At 39.9% G+C, this 23,913-nt stretch overlaps 2 protein-coding genes across 2 annotated transcripts; both read left to right on the plus strand.

Annotated features, from left to right (window-relative positions):
- Positions 1-88: 88 nt before the first annotated feature.
- spag7 (sperm associated antigen 7) lies at positions 89-10,220 on the plus strand. The gene is made up of 7 exons (XM_041851265.1): positions 89-369; positions 5,629-5,696; positions 5,913-6,001; positions 6,162-6,246; positions 6,427-6,516; positions 9,259-9,415; positions 9,529-10,220. Exons 1-7 carry the CDS (start codon positions 213-215, stop codon positions 9,648-9,650), a joined length of 768 nt encoding a protein of 255 aa, XP_041707199.1. The 5' UTR covers positions 89-212; the 3' UTR covers positions 9,651-10,220.
- Positions 10,221-11,081: 861 nt separating this feature from the next.
- LOC121541224 (chordin-like protein 2) lies at positions 11,082-18,186 on the plus strand. The gene is made up of 11 exons (XM_041850199.2): positions 11,082-12,031; positions 12,577-12,689; positions 12,970-13,063; positions 13,319-13,464; positions 14,209-14,302; positions 14,390-14,451; positions 14,683-14,851; positions 16,538-16,726; positions 16,860-17,048; positions 17,168-17,260; positions 17,637-18,186. The coding sequence occupies exons 1-11, from the start codon at positions 11,956-11,958 to the stop codon at positions 17,768-17,770; spliced, it is 1,359 nt and encodes a 452-aa protein (XP_041706133.1). The 5' UTR covers positions 11,082-11,955; the 3' UTR covers positions 17,771-18,186.
- Positions 18,187-23,913: the final 5,727 nt, after the last annotated feature.

Below are 23,913 nucleotides of genomic sequence, written 5' to 3' on the forward strand. Positions count from 1 at the left end.
AAAAAAAAGTGTTTTTTATTTGGGTTTTTCCGTGTAGCATACACAGACAATCAGACAACAGAAAAAAAGGCACCGTAATTAAACTCAAGAAACAAAAAAGATGACTACTGGATATATTATTTCAGTACATTCACTAATACTATCCATAATTTGTCCATAGAAGGCTATAATAAATAGCCTGTTATGCTGATTATTATAATATTCTTTGTTGAATGCGCATGCGTATTCCCTCACCACGAATGATTTTAAACAACGTGCTTCCGGTAGTGATCATTCAGTCCAAGATGGCGGACCTCCTGGGCTCAATCTTGAGTTCGATGGAAAAACCTCCTACAGTCGGCGACAAGGAGAGCCGACGAAAGGCCCGAGGTATAATCAATATTAATCTATAGTTATTTATCCTCAATTCGTTTGTAATTATTCGATTGTAAAGATAAGAGTTTTTCGTAAATTTAGCTGGATACAGGATCCCTTCCGTTGAGTTCTCAACCTCCCGATCATCTGTACAGAAAAGTAACTAGTCACGAACGATTTGCCCTTGTAGTGAATTGCGTTCTTATTTAAGATGTCTCCGATTGGTCAAAATCAGTCCTTCTAGTGCTCTCATTGGCCAAATGATCCATCATTCAATGTTTATGTTTGCGCACGCAAAGCAGCACCGCCTCTTTTACAGTCACTGGCACAAACTGGTTTAATCAATGTTGTTTCAACGTAATTTGTCAACGTATTGTGACGTGGAATCTACGTGGAAAATACATTTGATTTGAATAACGTCATAAACTTAAACTTGTTTGAGGGTGAAATTTAAACCACATGATTATGTCCTCATGGTAACCAAATTTCAACATAGACAAACCTTGTATAAAATGTTGAATTTGTACCTTTAAAAAAAGTCAGATTTTCAACATATCTGCTATCAGAAAAATAGGCTGGGCAGCACCTCCTACTGGAGAATTTATCTATCTACCCTTTGGGCTCCCTTCCAAAGTTTTAAGCAAGCCCAGCTATATTTGTCACTGACTATTACCCATGTGCTATTGTGAGAATGATTTATTGAGAGATCTCCACTTAAACTTCACTGTTGCTTTCGAAGTCATTCCAAAGAGTAGGTTTAACAGAGCAAATTCAATATGACGATACTTTATCAATCACCAATTATGTTATTTAGGCCTACAGTGCATTCGGAAAGTATTCAGACCCCTTGACTTTTTTCAAATGTTGTTACGTTACAGCCTTATTCTAAAATTGATTAAATAGGGTATTTTCCCCTCATCAATCTACACACAATACCCCATAATGAAAAAGCAAAAACTGGTTTAGAAATTTGAGCACATTTATAAAATAAAAAACAGAAATATCACATTTACATAAGTATTCAATTCAAATCAGACCCTTTACTCAGTACTTTGTTGAAGCACCTTTGGCAGCGATTACAGCCGTGAGTCTTCTTGGGTATGACACTACAAGCTTGGCACACCTGTATTTGGGGAGTTTCTCCCATTCTTCTCTGCAGATCCTCTCAAGCTCTGTCAAGTTGGATGGGGAGCGTCGCTGCACAGCTATTTTCAGGTCTCTCCAGAGATGTTCGATCGGGTTCAAGTCCGGGCTCTGGCTGGGCCACTCAAGGAGATTCAGAGACTTGTCCCAAAGCCACTCCTGCATTGTCTTGGCTGTGTGCTTAGGGTCGTTGTCCGGTTGGAAGGTGAACCTTCACCCCAGTCTGGAGCAGGTTTTCATCAAGGATCTCTCTGTACTTTGATCCGTTCATCTTTTCCTTGATCCTGACTTGTCTCCCAGTCCCTGAAAAACATCCCCACAGCATGATGCTGCCACAAACATGCTTCACCGTAGGGATGGTGCCAGGTTTCATCCAGACGTGACACTTGGCATTCAGGCCAAAGAGTACAATCTTGGTTTCATCAGACCTCATGTTCTGAGAGACTTTAGGTGCCTTTTGGCAAACTCCAAGCGGGCTGTCATATGCCTTTTACTGAACAGTGGCTTTCGTCTGGCCACTCTACCATAAAGGCCTGATTGGTGGAGTGCTGCAGAGATGGTTGTCCTTCTGGAAGGTTATCCCATCTCCACAGAGGAACTCTGGAGCTCTGTCAGAGTGACCATCAGGTTCTTGGTCACCTCCCTGACCAAGGCCCTTCTCCCCCGATTGCTCAGTTTGGCCGGGCGGCCAGCCTTGGTGGTTCCAAACTACTTCCATTTAAGAATGATGGAGGCCACTGTGATCTTGGGGACCTTCAATGCTGCAGTACTTTTTTGGTACTCTTCCCCAAATCTGTGCCTCTACACTATCCTGTCTCGGAGCTCTACAGACAATTCCTTCGACCTCATGGCTTGGTTTTTGCTCTGATATGCACTGTCAACTGTGGGACCTTATATAGACAGGTGTGTGCCTTTCCAAATCATGTCCAATCAATTGAATTTACCACAGGTGGACTCCAATCAAGTTGTAGAAACATCTCAAGGATGATCAATGGAAACAGGATGCACCTGAGCTCAAGTTAGTCTCAGAGCAAAGGGTCTGAATACTTACAGTGGGGAGAACAAGTATTTGATACACTGACGATTTTGCAGGTTTTCCTACTTACAAAGCATGTAGAGGTCTGTAATTTTTATCATAGGTACACTTCAATTGTGAGAGACGGAATCTAAAACAAAAATCCAGAAAATCACATTGTATGATTTTTAAGTAATTCATTTGCATTTTATTGCATGACATAAGTATTTGATCACCTACCAACCAGTAAGAATTCCGGCTCTCACAGACCTCTTAGTTTTTCTTTAAGAAGCCCTCCTGTTCTCCACTCATTACCTGTATTAACTTCACCTGTTTGAACTCGTTACCTGTATAAAAGACACCTGTCCACACACTCAATCAAACAGACTCCAACCTCTCCACAATGGCCAAGACCAGAGAGCTGTGTAAGGACATCAGGGATAAAATTGTAGACCTGCACAAGGCTGGGATGGGCTACAGGACAATAGGCAAGCAGCTTGGTGAGAAGGCAATAACTGTTGGCGCAATTATTAGAAAATGGAAGAAGTTCAAGATGACGGTCAATCACCCTCGGTCTGGGGCTCCATGCAAGATCTCACCTCGTGGGGCATCAATGATCATGAGGAAGGTGAGGGATCAGCCCAGAACTACACGGCAGGACCTGGTCAATGACCTGAAGAGAGCTGGGACCACAGTCTCAAAGAAAACCATTAGTAACACACTACGCCGTCATGGATTAAAATCCTGCAGCGCACGCAAGGTCCCCCTGCTCAAGCCAGCGCATGTCCAGGCCTGTCTGAAGTTTGCCAATGACCATCTGGATGATCCAGACGAGGAATGTGAGAAGGTCATGTGGTCTGATGAGACAAAAATATAGCTTTTTGGTCTAAACTCCACTCGCCGTGTTTGGAGTAAGAAGAAGGATGAGTACAACCCCAAGAACACCATCCCAACCGTGAAGCATGGAGGTGGAAACATCATTCTTTGGGGATGCTTTTCTGCAAAGAGGACAGGACGACTGCACCGTATTGAGGGGAGGATGGATGGGGCCATGTATCGCGAGATCTTGGCCAACAACCTCCTTCCCTCAGTAAGAGCATTGCAGATGGGTCGTGGCTGGGTCTTCCAGCATGACAATGACCTGAAACACACAGCCAGGGCAACTAAGAAGTGGCTCCGTAAGAAGTATCTCAAGGTCCTGGAGTGGCCTAGCCAGTCTCCAGACCTGAACCCAATAGAAAATCTTTGGAGGGAGCTGAAAGTCTGTATTGCCCAGCGACAGCCCCGAGACCTGAAGGTATGGAGGAGTGGGCCAAAATCCCTGCTGCAGTGTGTGCAAACCTGGTCAAGACCTACAGGAAACGTATGATCTCTGTAATTGCAAACAAAGGTTTCTGTACCAAATATTAAGTTCTGCTTTTTTGATGTATCAAATACTTATGTCATGCAATAAAATGCAAATGAATTACTTAAAAATCATACAATGTGATTTTCTGGATTTTTGTTTTAGATTCCGTCTCTCACAGTTGAAGTGTACCTATGATAAAAATTACAGACCTCTACATGCTTTGTAAGTAGGAAAACCTGCAAAATCGGCAGTGTATCAAATACTTGTTCTTCCCACTGTATGTAAATAAGGTATTTCTGTTTTTATTTGTAAAAAATGTGCAATAATTTCTAAAAACCAGTTTTCGCTTTGTCATTATGGGGTATTTTGTATAGATTGAGGATATTTTTTTATTTAATCAATTTTAGAATAAAGCTGTAATGTGGAAAAAGTCAAGGAGTCTGAATACTTTCTGAATGCACTTTATATAGCATTTGCAAGTCATCGAGCAACTGTTAGAATTCAACCCAGAATTCAACAGAAAATTGACAATACAATAGGCCTAGGGTTTCAACCTCGGGTTGATTTAAAATGTTATGATATTTATTGATTTTGAATTGTTTGGTGTCAACGCAACCAAATATCAACATTTGATGGAGATGTCTTCTGCTTGGATAGTTCAATCTTACAAATTGATATGTTGGATTCAAGTCTCCATCTCAACCAAAAATCTAAGTTAAAGAATAGGACTACATCAAATCAAACTTTATTTAAAGTTTGATTTGATTTAGTCCTATTCTATAGCTTTTGTCTATTACTTTTGTAATACAGTAAATAACCTAAAGTTAACACAAACTAATATAACATTTAACCTTTAAATGAATAACACCCATGGCCACAGTTTGAGGTTACTGTTACTATACATTTCTTCTTATGCAATCATATAAAGTGTGCATTTTCAAGATAGCATGCATAGGTCATCACAGGTCTGTGGAGATCTTCACATTGCTTTAATAATCTGCTCAGAATCTCGAATGACATTTATTACTTGTGCCATGTACTTTTAATGTAATCTCAACTGCAATCCAGGTCATTTGGTTCTGCTATTAGATGAAGCACAGTGATAACACATTCATCTGTTGTATAAACAAACTAAATATCTGACATTGTATTCCTATTTGAACATTGCTGTGCTTTTAAATGGTTGAAAGTGCAGTGATAGACATTTAGGTGACAACTAAACAAAAAACAGATGTTGTTTTTCCATTGGAAGATGGTTGAAAGCATATTGATAACACATTGGAAATTCAACTAACTTTGGCTGTCTTTTTGAGTGGCTGAATATAGGTTGTTATCTTATTGAACAACGTCTCAACCAAATATTATCCAATTATCCACGTTGAAATGACGTAGTGTGCCCAGTGGGTGCGTTATTTGATAATAATGAACATCAGACTGAACAGTTCTTATGCAAGTCACATGTACTAAGGTTATGTCAGTAGAACCTCGTCCGGAAATGATATATGAATTACACGTAAGCAGCTATAGCATAGGATCCTCTTGCTCTATGGATGCATTTGCTCAGATGACACTAAATCCAGAGTTTACCAACATAATGAAAGTAATGTCCAGGTAATAAAAGTATGGTATAGGAAATATATAATATATATAATTATAGGCTATTCAGACAATCAATCTGTTATAACATCTACTCGTGGGAATTAATAGGCCTACATTTTCAGTATGAAAACAATGTAATAATATAACCTTGTTTTCTATCCCTCAACAGAACAGGCGGCAAGAATGAAGAAGATGCAGGAGGATGAGAAGAAAAAGAAAGCAGAGTTCAGGAAAAGGGTGAGAGGCTCTGTCTGAAGCTGGGTCATTATGTTCTGTCTGACTCCTTTTGTGGGGTCATTTTCTGCTCACCCAGTGGAATGTCCAGTCAGTAACTTGGACAAGACAGCTCTAAATCCCAAGAAACAAATCCAAGAATTGTTTCCAATTCTTCATTGACTGATCTTTGGTGGGCAAAGATCAATCCAGTTTATACCGCCTTCATCTCTTTTTCAGATGGAGAAAGAGGTGTCAGAATTCATTCAAGACACTAAGCAACAGAAGAGGAAGTACAGTCCCATGGGAAAGATTGAAAGGAGCATATTGTAAGTGAAAAATTATAAATATATATTTTAATCTATAAATAGAGAACATAATGTAATAAAACTTTAACTTTATTTTATGAGAGGACTACAAACATAATATGTAACAGTTGCGCATCTCTTTTTACATGTAAACTTTTACTGACATCCTGGCTTGTTAAAGGCATGATGTTGCAGAAGTCGCTGGTCTGGCATCGTTTTCTTTCGAAGAGGATGAGGAGAGCAGATACGTCATGATTTTTAAGAAGGTAAAGAAGACCTCTTTGGATATTCTTTATGGCTGCATTCACAAATATCACCAGATTGGCATGCCCTTCCCATGAGTTGTACTATGATTTTAGTGCATAGTGCTGGCATTTTATTATGTGTATATTTGTTATTCTCCCTGATGCATAACTGAAAATATGTATTCAAAATGACTCTGGCAGGAGTTTGCTCCATCAGACGACGAGCTGGAGGCTTACCGGAAAGGAGAGGAGTGGGACCCCCAGAAAGCTGAATACCGTCGCAGACTTAAAGTAAGACTGGAGACACAAACAGTCACTCACACTCATTGAGGAACAAAACTGAAGAGAAGCACATATTATACTATACATGTCCGTAACTGTATATCATTTGGCAGAATACATTAATTTACACAGAGAAAAATCCGATTAAAGTAATGCAGACTTGTTATAACATAGCAGTACTGATGGTTCACACTTGAGTCTTGCTACACCTTAATAGATGTAATCACTCTAGCTGTACTCATTGACATGTTGCAGGTAACAGGGGCGGTGTGTTCATTAGGGCGATATGGGCGACGCACTGCCAAACGGGAAAAGGAAGGGATTTTTTTTCTAATCAATTATATCACGGCAACAGTAGTTATCAGTGTTCTAATCTAGACGTCTGATCTGCCACTAAATGTCCAATCAGGCTAAAGTCGTGCTTCAAATGGCCCCGCCCCTTTTGGGGCGATTTCAGTCAGGTTGAAAATCGCCCAGGGGTCTCTCATAGCCTGTCATGTAAAATCTTTTTTTTTCAAATATCAGAGCTTTCAATACAATCTCTATGGGTTTCTGAGGGCTTGCACTTACGCGCTTTCGTCATACGTAACATAACCATGAACGTAACTAAGAAAAGAGCGGGTAGCAGCGTCAATCAATTCACGTACTACTATCAACATGGCTAGCGTTCAGTGCAACTCGATTGTCTCTTTGAAAGAAGTTCACATCAAAGACCATTCAAAACGAGCTTCTGGAGTGTATGCTAGCGGTCATGAGGGAACATATTGTGGAGGAGGTGAAGTCGGCGAACTTCGTAGCTATCCAAGCTGACGAGACCACGGACGTTTCTACACAGACACAGCTGGTGCTTGTGCTGAGGTACATAGATAGCAACCACATAGTGCAGGAGCGCTTTTTTGAGTTCCTTCCCATCTCGGAATCAACCTCAGTCTCAATCGCCAGTGTGCTTTTGGAGAGACTGAACGGTCTTTTTGCCGACGACGTGAAAGTCAAACTGTGGTGCACTGGCACCGTACCAGGTTCTCATGAGCTACAACCTCCAGGAGACGTTCTCTGAGACTGTGACTCTGTTGAACATCCTCATAACTACTCCCATGACAACAGCTGAAGCTGAGAGATGTTTCTCAACTTTGACACGAGTTAAGACATTCCTGCGAAATTCAATGGGCCAGGAACGTCTGAATGCACTGGCCATGCTTTCCATGGAGAGGGAACTAGTCCTCAGCATGCCTGATTTCAATGAGAAAGTCATTGACCGCTTTGCTGCATTGAAAGAGAGAAGAGAACAGTTTCAGTACAAGTAATGTAGCCTCTCTCTCTCTTTGTCCCTCCCTGTCTGTCTCTTTAACACACACACGCCCAAATCAGTTCACAGTTGATGTTGTTTAAAATAGTTATTTTTCATTTTAAAAAAAGTAAAAAAAATAAAATAATCTGTTCATGTTCATTTTTACAAATCTATACAATTGGCCAGAATATGGTTGTTCATATTTACAAATCTATACAATTGGCCAGAATATGGTTGTTCATTTTTACAAAGCCATGCAGATAGCTGTGTTTACCTTTTCTATAAATTATTTTCAAATTCTGTTTTCAGGCAAAATGTCTATCACTGTTCATTTTCACAAATCTATACAAGAGGACAGAATATGGAAGTCTATAAAAATTTCTTATTACCAATAACTTGCATCAATGTTTTCAGTAGCCTCTATCAAAAGCTCCTGCTTGCTTGTTGTGAATTATGCTCAGGTGCACATATTTCCAATTCAACCATGAGGCAAAAAATGTGGTAAAAGCTCTTGTTGATCCTGCAATCTGAACAAATACCAAGATGCTGTATTTTCAGCTGATATTTCATTTGTTTATGGAAATGCATATTGTTTATGCAGTGTTGAGGAATGTGAAAGAACACCCTTGATTATTTTTACTGTGATAACTTATTTTGCTTTTGTAAGCCAACACTTTTGAGATCAGTCAATAAATGCTTCTGGCATTGACTTATATGCTGCCCCTGTCTTCATGTTGTTGCTGGACATATCTTTTTTAAAATGTGTGTAGGTCACCTAAATCATCAGAAAAATTGCCCCCCCTGAGAATTTTTTCAGGAGCCGCCACTGGCAGGTAACCCTTTGTTCTCTAATATGCTGCTGTCTTGCCTTCACTCAGCACAATATCTCAAATCAAATGTATTGGTCACATACACATGGTTAGCAGATGTTATTGCGAGTGTAGCGAAATGCTTGTGCTTCTAGTTCCGACAGTGCAGCTAAATCTAGCAAGTAATATTTAACAGTTCCACAACAAATACCTAATACACACAAATCTAAGGAATGGAATAAGAATATATAAATATATGGATGAGCAATGTCATTATCAGAGTGGCATAGGCTAAGATGCAATAGATAGGATAGAATACAGTATATACATATGAGATGGGTAATGCAAGATATGTAAACATTATTGAGATGGTATAGAATACAGTATATACATATGAGATGGGTAATGCAAGATATGTAAACATTATTAAGATAGTATATACATATGAGATGGGTAATGCAAGATATGTAAACATTATTAAAGTGGCATTATTAAAGTGACTAATGTTCCATTTAAAGAGGCCATTTAAAGAGGCCAATGATTTTCAAGTCTGTATGTAGGCAGCAGCCTCTCTGTGCTAGTGAGTGTAGGTTGGGTTCAGAGCTGTTGCTCAAAGAAAGTGTTTGATAATTAAACCTGCCCACTGCTCTTCAGGAGCAGGCCGCGTTGGAAGAGGAGACCGCCAGTAAGACACAGAAGAGGGCAGCATCTCCCAGCTCCAATTACCGTGACAAGTACAGCCATCTGATCGGCACCTCTTCTGCTAAGGATGCAGCACATACGCTAGAGGCCAACCAGGCATATGGCATGGGTGAGTGTGAAGAGGCTCAGTATGTGATTTCTCATCCTCAGTGAATCACATCTCCTCATGGTGTGTGCTGTGTTCTTTGCCTAACAAAAATGTATTTGTCTCTCCCCCCTCAGTACCTGTGGCCAACAAAAGGGACACCCGCTCCATAGAGCAGGCCATGAATGAGATCCGGGCCAAGAAACGTCAGAAGACAGGAGATGAAGACACCGGGGCAGGGAGCACCTCCACCTCCTGAGAGGGCTTGTATATGTGTGTGAGTAAGTGACTGAGTGTAAAAGAGAGAAAACGTATGAGGAGCGCAGAGGGAGTACCTCTAAACTGTTCTTGTACAGGCTTAACCTACAGTAGGCCTACTACATTGAAAGATCCTACATCTTTCCCAGGACATATACAATAGGTGAAACTTGTGGGTATGTACGGAAGGTTCTTGAATTATGTATCTCCTCTGTCCTTGACTCTGGTTGACTGTTTTTATGTTCCAACCAAATTGGTCTTGTGGAAGTCTGATAAGAGCATTTTCTCTGTTGGCTTTCTTTCTGTCTACCCCAAAGTCCTGTAATTTCTCCCACACAAATGAGTCCTTTTTCTCAGTGAAAGCGAAGAGGAGAGTAGCACCACCATGAGGGGCAACAGTAAGTTGCCGAGGGTTTAGCCTTTGTCTGTTTTCACTTTTACAAGGAAAATTATTCCTATTGTGACATCTAGTGGCAATTAGGCGTTACAACAATTTTTTTATTAGAACGTTTTTGTGTGTTTTTAGCTACATAATGGGCTCTATTCAATCTGTATCGCTGAAGCGTTACAGATTGTGTGATAGAAATGTAAAGGTGATTCCCGATTGAGCTGACATATGCGGCGTTTACCATGAATGCAGTCTCCACTAAATGTAAAACACGCTGTACCCACTTGGACACACACTGGTTGAATCAATGTTGTTTCCACGTCATTTCAATGAAATTACGTTGAACCAATGTGGAATAGACGTAGGATTGACGGCTGTGCCCAGTGGGTAACACTGAACTTCTGCGGTATGGTTTGAATAGAGCCCTAAGTCTTTGTTCTCAGGCCTATACAGCGTTTCGATCCCACAAATTAAAAGTCAAGGGGGCTAAAGACTTAACTTGAGAATGAAACCACTGCAGTTTGTAGGCCTACATGGTAGAGATATTAGCAAACATCAAGTTGATGATACAATTTTTGGGGTCATATTCATGGGGAAGTGTCTCATTTAGAGATGCAAAACACTGGGATCTCACTGTCTATAAATCACTGTTACCTTCAGCAAGTGTAATACAGCTCTACTCCATTGTGTAATCTAGTCTGGTCAAACTGAATCAGTCACATTTTAAATGAGGATTGAAATGAGTTTCCTATGCTATATGGACATTGCTGTGTTGATCTTTTATTCTATGCGCTCTTTCCCTTGCTCTGTCTGTAAAGATGTCAGCATGATGGCATCTAGCTGTAACTGTTTTAATCCCTGTATGTTTCCTGTATGTTTGAATAAATGCTGGAGAAATGTTGATTAATAGGCCTTTATGTTGTGTCCCATAACATTGCAGTGTGTTGGTAGCCCTTGTAGGCCCTTTCAGCTTTTTTGGGGAGGGTAGCTAGATGTCTAGAGAACAAAAACAGGAGGCCTAAAAGTATCTTTACAAATGCTTTAATGCTTTGTGGCCTCTGTACTTTAATTTCTAATTGGGCAGTTCTCCAACACGAAGTACCATGCGTCGGCCCTTCAGTCCTCGTCTCACATCTGCAAATGATCTTGACTGTGGAAGCAAGCTTAATCTTTTTCGCGGCCATCTCCATTTCTCAACCATCGGACCCACTTGACATCGGGGGCGTCGACTCCGTGGCCTATCTCTCTGATGTCTGTCATGACGGGGCCTCAGACTTTGTGGCCCTCCACGGCGACCCAGGCGCTGGTCGTTGCGTTGAGCAAGCAGCGCCACTTGCGCACGGGTCCTAACCATTGTGCTCCAGTAAGAGGGTGATTCTCCGTATTGAAAGGTCTTATCTGCCTTAGAATCTTTGACAAATGAGCAGCAGGATTTTGAGCTCAAGGAGGGCATGTCATTTCCATTATGTCATCATAGGCTCCCATCCCATTTTTATTATGACATCACAGGCTCCCATCCCACTTTCATTATATAATGTCACTGAAATGTCTAATAGGGTTTATTTTAGGGCTACATGTGCATTTTAGAGACAGTATTAATATGCTCTATACCTCCAATTAGTAATTTGACAATATAGGCGTTAGGCCTACTTGACAACCAACACCCTTAAAGAGACTTATTCATTCCATCCTCTTTCTTTGAAAGCAAATGATTTCAAAGTCCTGACCTGAACTTTGACAACATCACATCATTCACTTCACCCCAGTTTATAAATTGGCGTATTCTTCCTGTAGGAGGCGCCTTCGATGAAAACCAAGAATAAATTCGTGCTTTTATGGGGAGTTTCACACTGTCCTGGGGTTTGCTGTCGCAGTTGGTGCTATTTCATTTCATGTTGACAAGGACTTATCCCCCAACATGAAGCATATTTTCTTATTCATTTGCATCCGTTTGTTCGCTGGTTGTGCTGCGGATGTTATAAGAACAAGAAAAGGTAGGACAGACGTTCTCTGCAAATCTAAAGTTAAACCGTTATCCGCAATTGATTAAATGCGTCTATGTAGTTAAAAGCAAACAGTTTTACTATAGGAATACACTACAACTACTCGCTACTTGCGATTAAATATGGGTTTGTTATTTTCACTTTTCTCATCATTGTTGCAACCAACTTTTTTCTATATTTGGCAAGATTATACAGTGCGTGTATTTCTGGCCTGTCTATAAGGTCAGTGTAGTATTAAACTATTTTGTATTAAATTGTGCTAATTCCGGTTGAAATTGATTAATTATATAACCATATAACATAATTTATGACAATACATACTGATTTAATCCACGTGTGTTTTGCCAGAAGACATTGCCAGTTATTACTCTGACAGGTTTGTGAGCCATGGAAGATAATTTTTTATTACATTAGTCTCATTCGTTTTCTGTTTATGAAAATTCCTGCTTTGCTTCATATGGTATTAAAGTGCTTCTGCTGCTAAAATAGCTTTCCATCTTACCTTCCATCTTTACTTTCCCTTTTTTTGCACCCAGTGTCTGCAGTTTTCTGTTCTTTCAAAGACAAAACATACAGTCCAGGAGACAGCTGGCATCCTTATCTGGAACCCTTTGGATTCATGTTTTGTATGCGGTGTTCCTGCACTGAGGTACCGTACCCATAGAATTAGAATAAGTCATTGGTCAGTTTTGTCACATCTGTAGCCTAATATGAAACCATGTAAAAGTGTACCAAGAGGAGCCCAACACTGCCCTATAGACTACTACTGTATCAAACTGTCTGAATCTGAGTGATATTGGATTGTAGGCTACTGTGTGCAAAGAGGATTTAGGCTACTAGCTATATATCATATTAGCAGTTGCTTGAAAGGGTTTTGGTGGGTGGGATTTTAAGGTATGCCCGTAAACCATGTAACGTTTCCCTCATAGACAGGCCATGTGAAATGTAACACAATTAAGTGTCCTACTCTGCGGTGTGAGAACCCAGTGACTGACTCTCAGCAGTGCTGCCCTCACTGTACAGGTAGGATCAGGCATTCTCATACAATAAGCACACAGGCAGTACAATTAAAGTTATTTAATCATTTCTATGACACCATTGGAATACTAGTACCTGTGTGCTTTTATGTCATGTCTAGTCACAGGACTTGATCTTCAATTGTATCCACCATTTATATCCTTGAGGAAAAGAAGGCTAGAGGTCTGTAAAACATAAGAAAAACCTCCTGCTTTGGCATTCACTTACACATCTTGTGCTTGCCATTCATTATCTGCTCAGATGAGCCTAGGATTCCAGCAGGCTTGAGAGCCCCAGTGAAGTCCTGCCGGTATAATGGAACTTTCTACCAACCAGGGGAGACCTTTACCAACCATGACCTCTTCCCATCTCGACAAACCAACCAGTGTGTCATGTGCACATGTTCGGTAATCACACTCTCTCTTCCTCTAGTTTATAGTGTACAGCTTATTACTCTGAGAACATAACTGGGAGTTTTTCCTCATGTGTCAGCCATAATAATGGAGCTTTTAATGTATCTACCCCTGTGGCAGTGCCCGCCCCAAGCATAAGCAACTCTTTTTTTTGTTTTTTTTGTAGGAACTCAGTTGGGTCTCAATTTATTGTTGAGAGTTAGAATAGTAGAATACACAAGGTGCAATTTTGAAATTTGGTTATGCATCAGCAGTTTTTCTCTTGTTATTTCAGTCACAGACAGTCACTAAATTAGCCCATGTCAGCTAAAACTGTTTAGATTGGTAAATTAGTCTAGCCAACTATCTAAACTTGTAGTAATCATGGTTGAATTGTCGACCGGGCAAGAAAGGGCATGTGCCCAGGCATGTGCCCAAATTTCTATCCATTGATTTTGTTAGTCACACTCACTCAGATATCATATTAACATGGCATAAGTCATGGCAAAGTGTGTAGAACTGCAAGAAATTAGCTTTAAAACTGCACATTTCTATCTACGCCCCATGGCAAAATGAGTAGAATTGCAGGAAATTAACTCGTACATTTTCTTTTTATCTCCACTGTCAAGAGGGGGGCCACTAAAATGAATTGCCTGCGAGTTGGGGGGCCCCCCAACAAAATGTAGCTTAGGGCCGGCAATGTCTACAATCACTTCTGTTCTTCCTTCACCTTTGGCGTTCTTCCTCCCTTGTTTTTAGAATGGAAATATCTTCTGTGCTCTGAAAACTTGCCAGCCGCTGACCTGCTCCTCACCAGTCTCATTCCCAGATACCTGCTGTCTGGTGTGCAAAGGTGATCACATTTGTTTCTTAACACAGCAGATTTTCACCCTTCTGTTGTAATCAAAGTCAATGTATATCCTCATTTCTCTTTGATTAGATGGTGGCATTAATGGATACTCATCAGTGGAGGATGTAGGCCAACAGCTGAACCGAGGCGTTGTATGTGTTTTTCTGTTAATTCATTCATGTCTTTAGTCTTGTAGATTAGCAAAACCATAACATCCAAAACACGCCACCTGTGCAGAGAAGACAACAATTAATATTTAATCTTCATTTGTGGGGCATGTAAATCAACTTTACCTGGGGTGGGGTGGGGATCCAACTCAGTGGCATTGGAACTGCACATAAATCCAAAATAACTGTGTATATTTGTGTCTGTGAATACACAAGAGGCATTCAGTGGACCAGTGTGCTGGAGAGCTGCTCCGAGGGCGGTCTGTCGGTTCTACTCCATCCACAGTCAGGGGTACTCCCAGAGGCCTGAGCCTGCCCAAACTCCACTTCAAAGGTGCTGCAGAGACCACAGTGAATTTCCTGCTGCAGAAAAAGCACCAGAAGGGTGAGAGTTAAATGATAGCCCTACAATAATTAATCATATTCATTCATGCTATTCATTCTATTATTATTATTATTATTATTATTGTTATTATTGTTATTATTATCCCATTAATTGTAGGTCTATTTTCATGTCCTACAATAGGGGGTCACTTCCCTGGTCATTGAGCAGCCCATGTATTATAACTCTTACAGCTCTGTGATTGTAATAATGTGTAATACTAAAGTATATACACTACCGTTCAAAAGTTTGGGGTCACTTAGAAATGTCCTTGTTTTCGAAAGAAAATCATTTTTTTTGTCCATTAAAATAACATCAAATTGATCAGAAATACAGTGTAGACATTGTTAATGTTGTAAATGTCTATTGTAGCTGGAAACGGCTGATTTTTAATGGAATATCTACATAGGCGTACAGAGGCCCATTATCAGCAACCATCAGTCCTGTGTTCCAATGGCATGTTGTGTTTGCTAATCCAAGTTTATCATTTTGAAAGGCTAATTGGTCATTAGAAAACCCTTTATGTTAGCACAGCTGAAAACTCTTGTGTTGATTAAAGAAGCAATAAAACTGGCCTTCTTGAGACTAGTTGAGTATCTGGAGCATCAGCAATTGGGGGTTCGATTACAGGCTCAAAATGGCCAGAAACAAATAACTTTCTTCTGAAACTCGTCAGTCTATTCTTGTTCTGAGAAATCAAGGCTATTCCATGCGAGAACTGGCAGCTTCATTAAATAGTACCCACAAAACACCAGTCTCAACGTCAACAGTGAAGAGGCGACTCCGGGATGCTGACCTTCAAGGCAGAGTTGCAAAGAAAAAGCCATATCTCAGACTGGCCAATAAAAATAAAAGATTAAGATGGGCAAAATAACACAGACACTGGACAGAGGAAGATTGGAAAAAAGTGTTATGGACAGACGAATCGAAGTTTGAGGTGTTCGGATCACAAAGAAGAACATTTGTGAGACGCAGACCAAATGAAAAGATGCTGGAGGAGTGCTTGATGCCATCTGTCAAGCATGGTGGAGGCAATGTGATGGTCTGGAGGTGCTTTGGTTGTGGTAAAGTGGGAGATTTGTACAGGGTAAAAGGGATCTTGAAGAAGTAAGGTTATCACTCCATTTTGCAACGCCATGCCATACCCTGTGGACGGCGCTTGATTGGAGCCAATTTCCTCCTACAACAGGACAATGACCCAAAGCACAGCTCCAAACTATGCAATAACTATTTAGGGAAGAAGCAGTCAGCTGGTATTCTGTCTATAATGGAGTGGCCAGCACAGTCACCGTATCTCAACCCTATTGAGCTGTTGTGGGAGCAGCTTGACCGTATGGTACGTAAGAAGTTCCAATCAAGCCAATCCAACTTGTGGGAGGTGCTTCAGGAAGCATGGGGTGAAATCTCTTCAGATTACCTCAACAAATTGACAACTAGAATGCCAAAGGTCCGCAAGGCAGTAATTGTTGCAAATGGAGGATTCTTTGACGAAAGCAAAGTTTGAAGGACACAATCATTATTTCAATTAAAAATCATTATTTCTAACCTTGTCAATGACTACATTTCCTATTCATTTTGCTATATTTCCTATTCAAACTCATTTCATGTATGTTTTCATGGAAAACAAGGACATTTCTAAGTGACCCCAAACTTTTGAACGGTAGTGTATGTTTTTCCTTTTTCTCTCAGCATGTCAGTACAGCGGCAACACATACTCTCATGGTGATGTGTGGCACCCAGTCCTGGGGAAGGTCCTGGAGTGCATCCTATGCACCTGTAAGGATGGCATGCAGGACTGCAAACGCCTCACATGTCCTAGCCAGTATCCATGCCAACATCCCGTTAAAACCGAGGGGAAGTGCTGCAAGATTTGTCCAGGTACTGTAGCTCAGCATTATTCACAATGCAATTCAGAAAAGTATTTTAACCATAGGTTTTGACAAAACCAGTTTACAACAGTATGTCTTTTAACAATATATATATTTGTAATCTCTCTGTTTTTTGCCCCTAGAACTTAATGCTGAGAGCAACAGGACTGACTGTTACATGAACATGAATCTTGGACATGACAATAACAACCTCTTGGTGTACAAAGTTAAGCCATCATCAAAGGTTCACACAGAGGACACAGTTAGGATAATTGCTATTGAAAGACAAGGGACTGCTGAAGTTGAAGTGCAAGTATGGAAGACAGTAGGAGGTAACTAGGAGGGGGGAGTATTAGAGGGCACTAGCATGGCAGTGTTAATAACAAAGTTACAGCTTTGGATTACCTAACTATTCAGAATGTCACCCAATATTTATTTTCACTTTTCCCAGGAGTTTTACAGTTAATGGAAACTGGGGATGTTCTGAAGAAAGACCTTATAGATAATCCAGATAACTACACTTTACTGGCAACATTGGATGAAGGTGAGTTTATCCATGTTTTTTGTATGTTTTTTTTGTTTTTGTATGCATACCTTTATTTTCCGGTAATTAAAAGTAGTTCTCTAGTTATAAATCTTGTCATCCTTTAGTTTCTTTTAAGTAGAGCTTTTCCATTGTTTTGCCCATCTGAATTGTTGGACAATACAGCTCAAACCATTTATAGACATAAGGTCATAGACCAGACATATTGTAGACCAAAGGAAATGGAATTTCATTTCAACTGATTAAAAAATGGCTGCTTCCTCTTGTCAGTAACCATCTTGTTTCCTGCTGGGGGAAAAAAAAGTTGTTATGGATTTGTACGCTTTTTGTCTACTGTTGGATGGCAACATGTAAATTCTTTATTCTTTTTACACAGAGACTTGGAAAAGATTCAAGGAGGAAGAAGACAATCATAAGGAATTTCCCAATCCCAGGACCTGTGAGGATGGGATCCGGGAGGTAGTGAAGTTCTTGTACCCAGACCAGCTGGAAAGCCTGTGCTCATCTTAACTCTCATCGCTTGACTTTGAAGTTACATATTTACTATGGCGGACATCAATGGAAAATGCACAGCATTCATATGCATCTCATTAAACATGAAACATAGCACTGCTTATTGGTTATAGAATAACAAGCTTTTGTTTATTTTGAAATGGCATCATAACTCATAACAATGTGATGTTCCATATTCTCAGTAACAATTAGTCAGCAGAATTGTCAACATTGTTGATAGCATTTTGTAGTAGAAGAAACCAAAATGGAAAAAAATACTTTAAATGAATTACAGTTGTATCTCATTTTTGTTTTCTGGCATACAGGAATACATTAAAAACGGTATTATCTAAAAAATACAGGTGTACATGTATACTACCGTTCAAAAGTTTGGGGTCACTTAGAAATGTCCTTGTTTTTATTTTTATTTTTATTTTTTGTCCATTAAAATAACATAAAATTGATCAGAAATACAGTGTAGACATTGTTAATGTAAATGGCTATTGTAGCTGGAAACGGCTGATTTTTTATGGAATACCTACATAGCCGTACAGAGGCCCATTATCAGCAACCATCAGTCCTGTGTTCCAATGGAACGTTGTGTTTGCTAATCCAAGTTTATCATTTTAAAAGGCAAATTGATCATTAGAAAACCCTTTTGCAATTATGTTAACACAGCTGAAAACTGTTGTGCTGATTTAAATAAGCAATAAAACTGGCCTTCTTGAGACTAGTTGAGTATCTGGAGCATCAGCAATTGTGGGTTTGATTACAGGCTCAAAATGGCCAGACACAAAGAACTTTCTTCTGAAACTCGTCAGTCTATTCTTGTTCTGAGAAATGAAGGCTATTCCATGCGAGAAATTGCCAATAAACTGAAGATCTCGTACAACGCTGTGTACTACTCCCTTCATAGAACAGCGCAAACTGGCTCTAACCAGAATAGAAAGAGGAGTGGGAGGCCCGGTTCACAACTGAGCAAGAGGACAAATACATTAGAGTGTCTGGTTTGAGAAACAGACGTCTCACAGGTCCTCAACTGGCAGCTTCATTAAATAGTACCCGCAAAACACCAGTCTCAACGTCAACAGTGAAGATGCGACGCCGGGATGCTGACCTTCTAGGCAGAGTTGCAAAGAAAAAGCCATATCTCAGACTGGCCAATAAAAATAGTTTCCAGCTACAATAGCCATTTACAACATTAATAATGTCTACACTGTATTTCTGATCAATTTGATGTTATTTTAATGGACAAAAAAATTGCTTTTCTTTCGAAAACAAGGAAATGTCTATGTGACCCCAAACTTTTGAATGGTAGTGTATATAATAGAAAAATACACTGAGCAAATTAGATAGCCATCTGGCAATAACACCTTTATAGAGTAGATAATTATTACAATCACTTTACTGTTCTGCTAAATACTGCTGTTTGAAATTATATGCCTTTTCAAAATGTACCGAGAAATATTAATCAACATATTTATTGTAAATACAAATATGCTAACATATGTCATTTTGAGGCAGAGCATATAACATTGATTTGTTTGATATGTTTGTTTGTACATTTGAGTGTGTACTTGAAGGTCCTTGCCTGCGATGCCATGGCTTTAGCTCATTGGGCTATACATATAGGGATTTCCTCTGAAAATGTGGGTTTGATATCTGGGCATTGGTATTGCCCTGCAACAGCATTTGTATGTATTCTTTCATGAGAGTGGATACATTGGTTTGGTGGAACTACTTTCTATTATGTTATCTGAGGTGTTTATCATTATGTTTGGCCAGTTTTCTACAGACCAAGTTTCCATAGGATTATGTGGGATTTCAGTACTTGATGCATCTTTTCCCTTTGCACAGTTGCAAGGCATTCTTATACGTAATGACAAGGCTAAAAGTTGGAGCCAACCAAAAATATGAAATAGTTGAGCTCTACCTGAGGCAGGAATTCCTTCACAAATCAGGCTGTTGTTATTCCTTGGACTACCCTCCAGTGAACCCAGTCGGACCAGGGGTGTTTCTGCTTTATAAATTGTGACTGTAATTTGGATTTGTGCTCCAGTGCTATAGTTTGTTTTCTCAAGGGTTATAATGGCCTATCAGGATGAGCACAACAGTACAGCTCTGTTCATTTGATATAAATGTAGGTCATGAGTTGGAAGGACACCAACATTTTCCAATACAGAGAACTGAAGAAGAAAAGAAGGCTCAGGGAGGAATCATATTTAAAAATAAGAATACTATTGATGGAGGACCCAGTCTTTTAAAACAGAGGTGTAGAATGGGGGGGTTGGGATGGGCAGGACCGAGTTTGGGAAACCCTGGCCTAGACACAACTGTAACATGCTTGTCAAATAGTTAGACACAATTTGATTATTTGCGGTATGTAAATTGCACCAAACCCAAGAAAAATAAATAATTGGTCTTTAAAAATGGAGGATATTATTGGAGTGTTTTTCTACCACATCAAATAACTATTATGACAAGTTATTGAGATAGCATGTCATTACTGTTCTACACACATTGAGATAGATGGTTTATGAGCACATCATCTGAAATCCATGTTCGCCGTTGAGCTGCCCTGTGAACAGCTTGCCAACAGGCTTGTTTAGGTCAACAGGTGCAAGATAAGCCCAATTGTCCCTGTGCCATATTCATTGCAGTAGACTAGAGCCGCACACAGAATCCTGTCAATATGGGAGCAGTGCACAGACTTGTGACTAATATCCCTCCTCTGTGAACTCCAACAGTCCACTCTCTCCCTTCACAGCCACAATGACTCATTGTGTTGGCTTCACACATTGCGCCAGACAGTGCTACCCATCTCTCACTAAAGGCCTGACAAAATATTTTGAAACAGAAGCCCCTCAGTTGTAGACCTTAATAGTTTCACAATGAAGCTGTGATATATTTCTGCAGGCTGTTGGACGTGACAGTTCCTGGAAATATCTTATTTTGAGAGGTTCAAGGTGGTCCTTTTCCATAAAGGAGGTAGATGTGCCTCATTCCACTTCTCCATTAAAGAAAACACATCTTATTTCTCTTCCGACTTGATAGTAGACCTATGTTATGTGTATTTGCTATATGCCAGAATGCAGTGTTACAGTTGAAGTCGGAAATTTACATACACTTAGGTTGGAGTCATTAAAACTTGTTTTCAACCACTCCACACATTTCTTGTTAACAAACTATAGTTCTGGCAAGTCGGTTAGGACAACTACTTTGTGCATGACACAAGTAATTTTTCCAACAATTGTTTACAGACAGATTATTTCACTTATAATCCACTGTTTCACAATTCCAGTGGGTCAGAAGTTTACATACACTAAGTTGACTGTTCCTTGGAAGCAATTTCCAAACGCCTGAAGGTACCACGTTCATCTGTACAAACAATAGTACGCAAGTATAAACACCATGGGACCACGCAGCCGTCATACCGCTCAGGAAGGAGACGCGTTCTGTCTCCTAGAGATGAACGTACTTTAGTGCCAAAAGTGCAAATCAATCCCAGAACAACAGCCAAGGACCTTGTGAAGAAACAGGTACAAAAGTATCTATATTCACAGTAAAACAAGTCCTATATCGACATAACCTGAAAGGCCGCTCAGCAAGGAAGAAGCCACTGCTCCAAAACCGCCATAAAAAAGCCAGATTACGGTTAGCAACTGCACTTGGGGACATAGATCGTACTTTTTGGAGAAATGTCCTCTGGTCTGATGAAACAAAAATAGGTATTGGAGTGGCCATCAGTGACCTCAATCCTATAGAACATTTGTGGGCAGAACTGAAAAAGCGTGTGCGAGCAAGGAGGCCTACAAACCTGACTCAGTTACACCAGCTCTGTCAGGAGGAATGGGCCAAAATTCACCCAACGTATTGTGGGAAGCTTGTGGAAGGCTACCCGAAATGTTTGACCCAAGTTAAACAATTTAAAGGCAATGCTACCAAATACTAATTGAGTGTATGTAAACGTCTGACCCACTGGGAATGTGATGAAAGAAATAAAAGCTGAAATAAATCATTCTCTCTACTATTATTCTGACATTTCACATTCTTAAAATAAAGTGGTGATCCTAACTGATCTAAAACAGGGAATTTTTACACGGATTAAATGTCTGGAATTGTGAAAAACTGAGTTTAAATGCATTTGGCTAAGGCGTATGTAAACTTCCGACTTCAACTGTATATTTCAATCCCAGATAATAACGCAAAGTACAGCATCCCTCATTGTGGCAGGCCAGGTAGTGAACAGGGGTGGTGGTGCTGACAATTTTAGCACGTTTACATTTTTATACCTCAAGATTCTATATTTTATTGCTGGTGGAAAACCTTGAAACTTTTCTGCATTTATATAGTCTGTTAATTTTTGGGAGTGGACGTTTCAAATTCCCTCTAAGTAGCATTTGGCCAATTCAGCTATGCATGCTTAGTCTTGGCTCAGGCAATAGTAACAGCTGGGGGCAGTCAGTGGGTATAAATCAGGTAGTGGGGTCAGCTCTCTGTAGGAGCATGTCTACACAACCCTGCTGCTGCCCATTGTTAGAGAATATGTCAGACCAGGAAATTCTCCCAGAGCTGAAGAAACATTCAAGTTTAGAATCGGAGTAAGAATATTTACCACGATACTGTAATTACATCTGTAGTTTGAAATGTTCTCTTCTCTGGTGTTATATTGAAAAGTGTCTCAACATGTGAATAGCAACAATATATTATTGTATGCTACAAGACAGCTACAGTATATATCCCTACTGTACGAGCCCACGACTTATTATCCTAAATGTAGCCATTTCCTGTGGATAACGGGCTACAGCGAGCCATTAGTTGCAGTAGATGGAGGCAGGTGAGGTGAGCAAACTAAATAAATATCAGAAATATCTGCCCCTAGGCTGCTACACCATAATTATGGTGCCTCACAGAAACAGTGTTTGTGAGGAACTGAAGCATTGAAAATCAATCAGGCAGCCTTTTGATTCAAAGGGAGCCAAATTGTGTTAAGTTAATTAAGTCTGATAGATGTGTTTGCTTTCATAGCTGATTAAGGTGTTCAAGAGAACCCCTGAGTTTTTGCTTCATCAAAATACTTCCGAAATCTATTAAGGGCACTGTTTTTTTACACCCTTCCCCTTTCCTTAATTAAGTTGGCCCTGATCATTTCAGCTGATGATCAGGGCCGTGCCAAGAAAATATGGACAATACTGAGATTCATGTCATAAACACTTCAGTCATTACACCCTCTTTCCTGAACCCCACTGTTAGAGGTTCACTTTTTTAAACACATGCTTGTGATGGAGGCATGATTGATAGACCCAGACCACGTTTAACAAGAATATTTTGGTTCATCGCTGAAATGATTATTGTTCAAAAGATGTACTACAAATTTACAATTATGGAGGCATCTATTTTAAAGACAGTCACACCATTCAATCACTCTCCCTATGATTTCATGTTAAGTGTGTACTACAGTTTCTAAGTATATTTCTGCATCAAAAAGACTATGATGAATTGGGCCAATCTTGAATAAACTCATTTGGCACATTGATTAATGAGGAGTGTTGGTGAGGTAATCAGCTGCTTGGCCCCAGAGCCAAATGCACTGTTTCAGCCTCCCCACACAGTAGTATTCTCCTACTGTTAGGCCTCAATTTATGATCCAAAACAACAGTTGTATCCAAACATCTCTCAGGCTTGATTGCAACGATTAAGCCAGATGTGGAGATACTGGCGCACCCAGATACACTGAAATTGACCCGAGGATATAAATTCCTGAAGATCCTCAGAATCCTCTTTGCCTTTCCCAGCAATGTCTGCCTATCTTTTCTTTTGGACAGAGAGCAGAGCGATTTTCTCCTGCCAGATTCTATTAGATCACCAACTCCTAAGAGCATATGTAAAAACCTGTTTTCAATTAATCATTTTCTTTTGAAGAGTTTTTCAAGAAGAAAAGAAAGGGATTATTAAAGTAAAATGTGAATGTTTATTTGCCTTTAAAGTTGTTTGTTGAGATTAATCTGAACAAGAACTCAAAATAGAAAACAAGAACAAAAACAGTTTTTCTTAAACGCTTGTTTGTAAGCAATTCACAACCACATGTTTCTCTAACATCTAGAATCAGAGAGAGAGAGAGAGAGAGAGAGAGAGAGTGAGAGAGATCTGTTAAATAAATA

The sequence above is a fragment of the Coregonus clupeaformis genome, chromosome 27 (assembly GCF_020615455.1).
Source record: "Coregonus clupeaformis isolate EN_2021a chromosome 27, ASM2061545v1, whole genome shotgun sequence".
Lineage (NCBI taxonomy): Eukaryota > Metazoa > Chordata > Actinopteri > Salmoniformes > Salmonidae > Coregonus > Coregonus clupeaformis.

Excerpts from the sequence above, each read along its gene's own strand:
- spag7 (XM_041851265.1), top strand. The coding sequence starts at position 213 with ATGCGCATGCGTATTCCCTCACCACGAATGATTTTAAACAACGTGCTT. Across the intron at positions 6,002-6,161 it reads AAGATTGAAAGGAGCATATT|GCATGATGTTGCAGAAGTCG; the intron begins GTAAGTGAAAAA and ends GGCTTGTTAAAG. Across the intron at positions 9,416-9,528 it reads CAACCAGGCATATGGCATGG|TACCTGTGGCCAACAAAAGG; the intron begins GTGAGTGTGAAG and ends CTCCCCCCTCAG.
- LOC121541224 (XM_041850199.2), top strand. The coding sequence starts at position 11,956 with ATGAAGCATATTTTCTTATTCATTTGCATCCGTTTGTTCGCTGGTTGT. Across the intron at positions 14,852-16,537 it reads GCAGAAAAAGCACCAGAAGG|CATGTCAGTACAGCGGCAAC; the intron begins GTGAGAGTTAAA and ends TTTTTCTCTCAG. Across the intron at positions 17,261-17,636 it reads ACTGGCAACATTGGATGAAG|AGACTTGGAAAAGATTCAAG; the intron begins GTGAGTTTATCC and ends CTTTTTACACAG.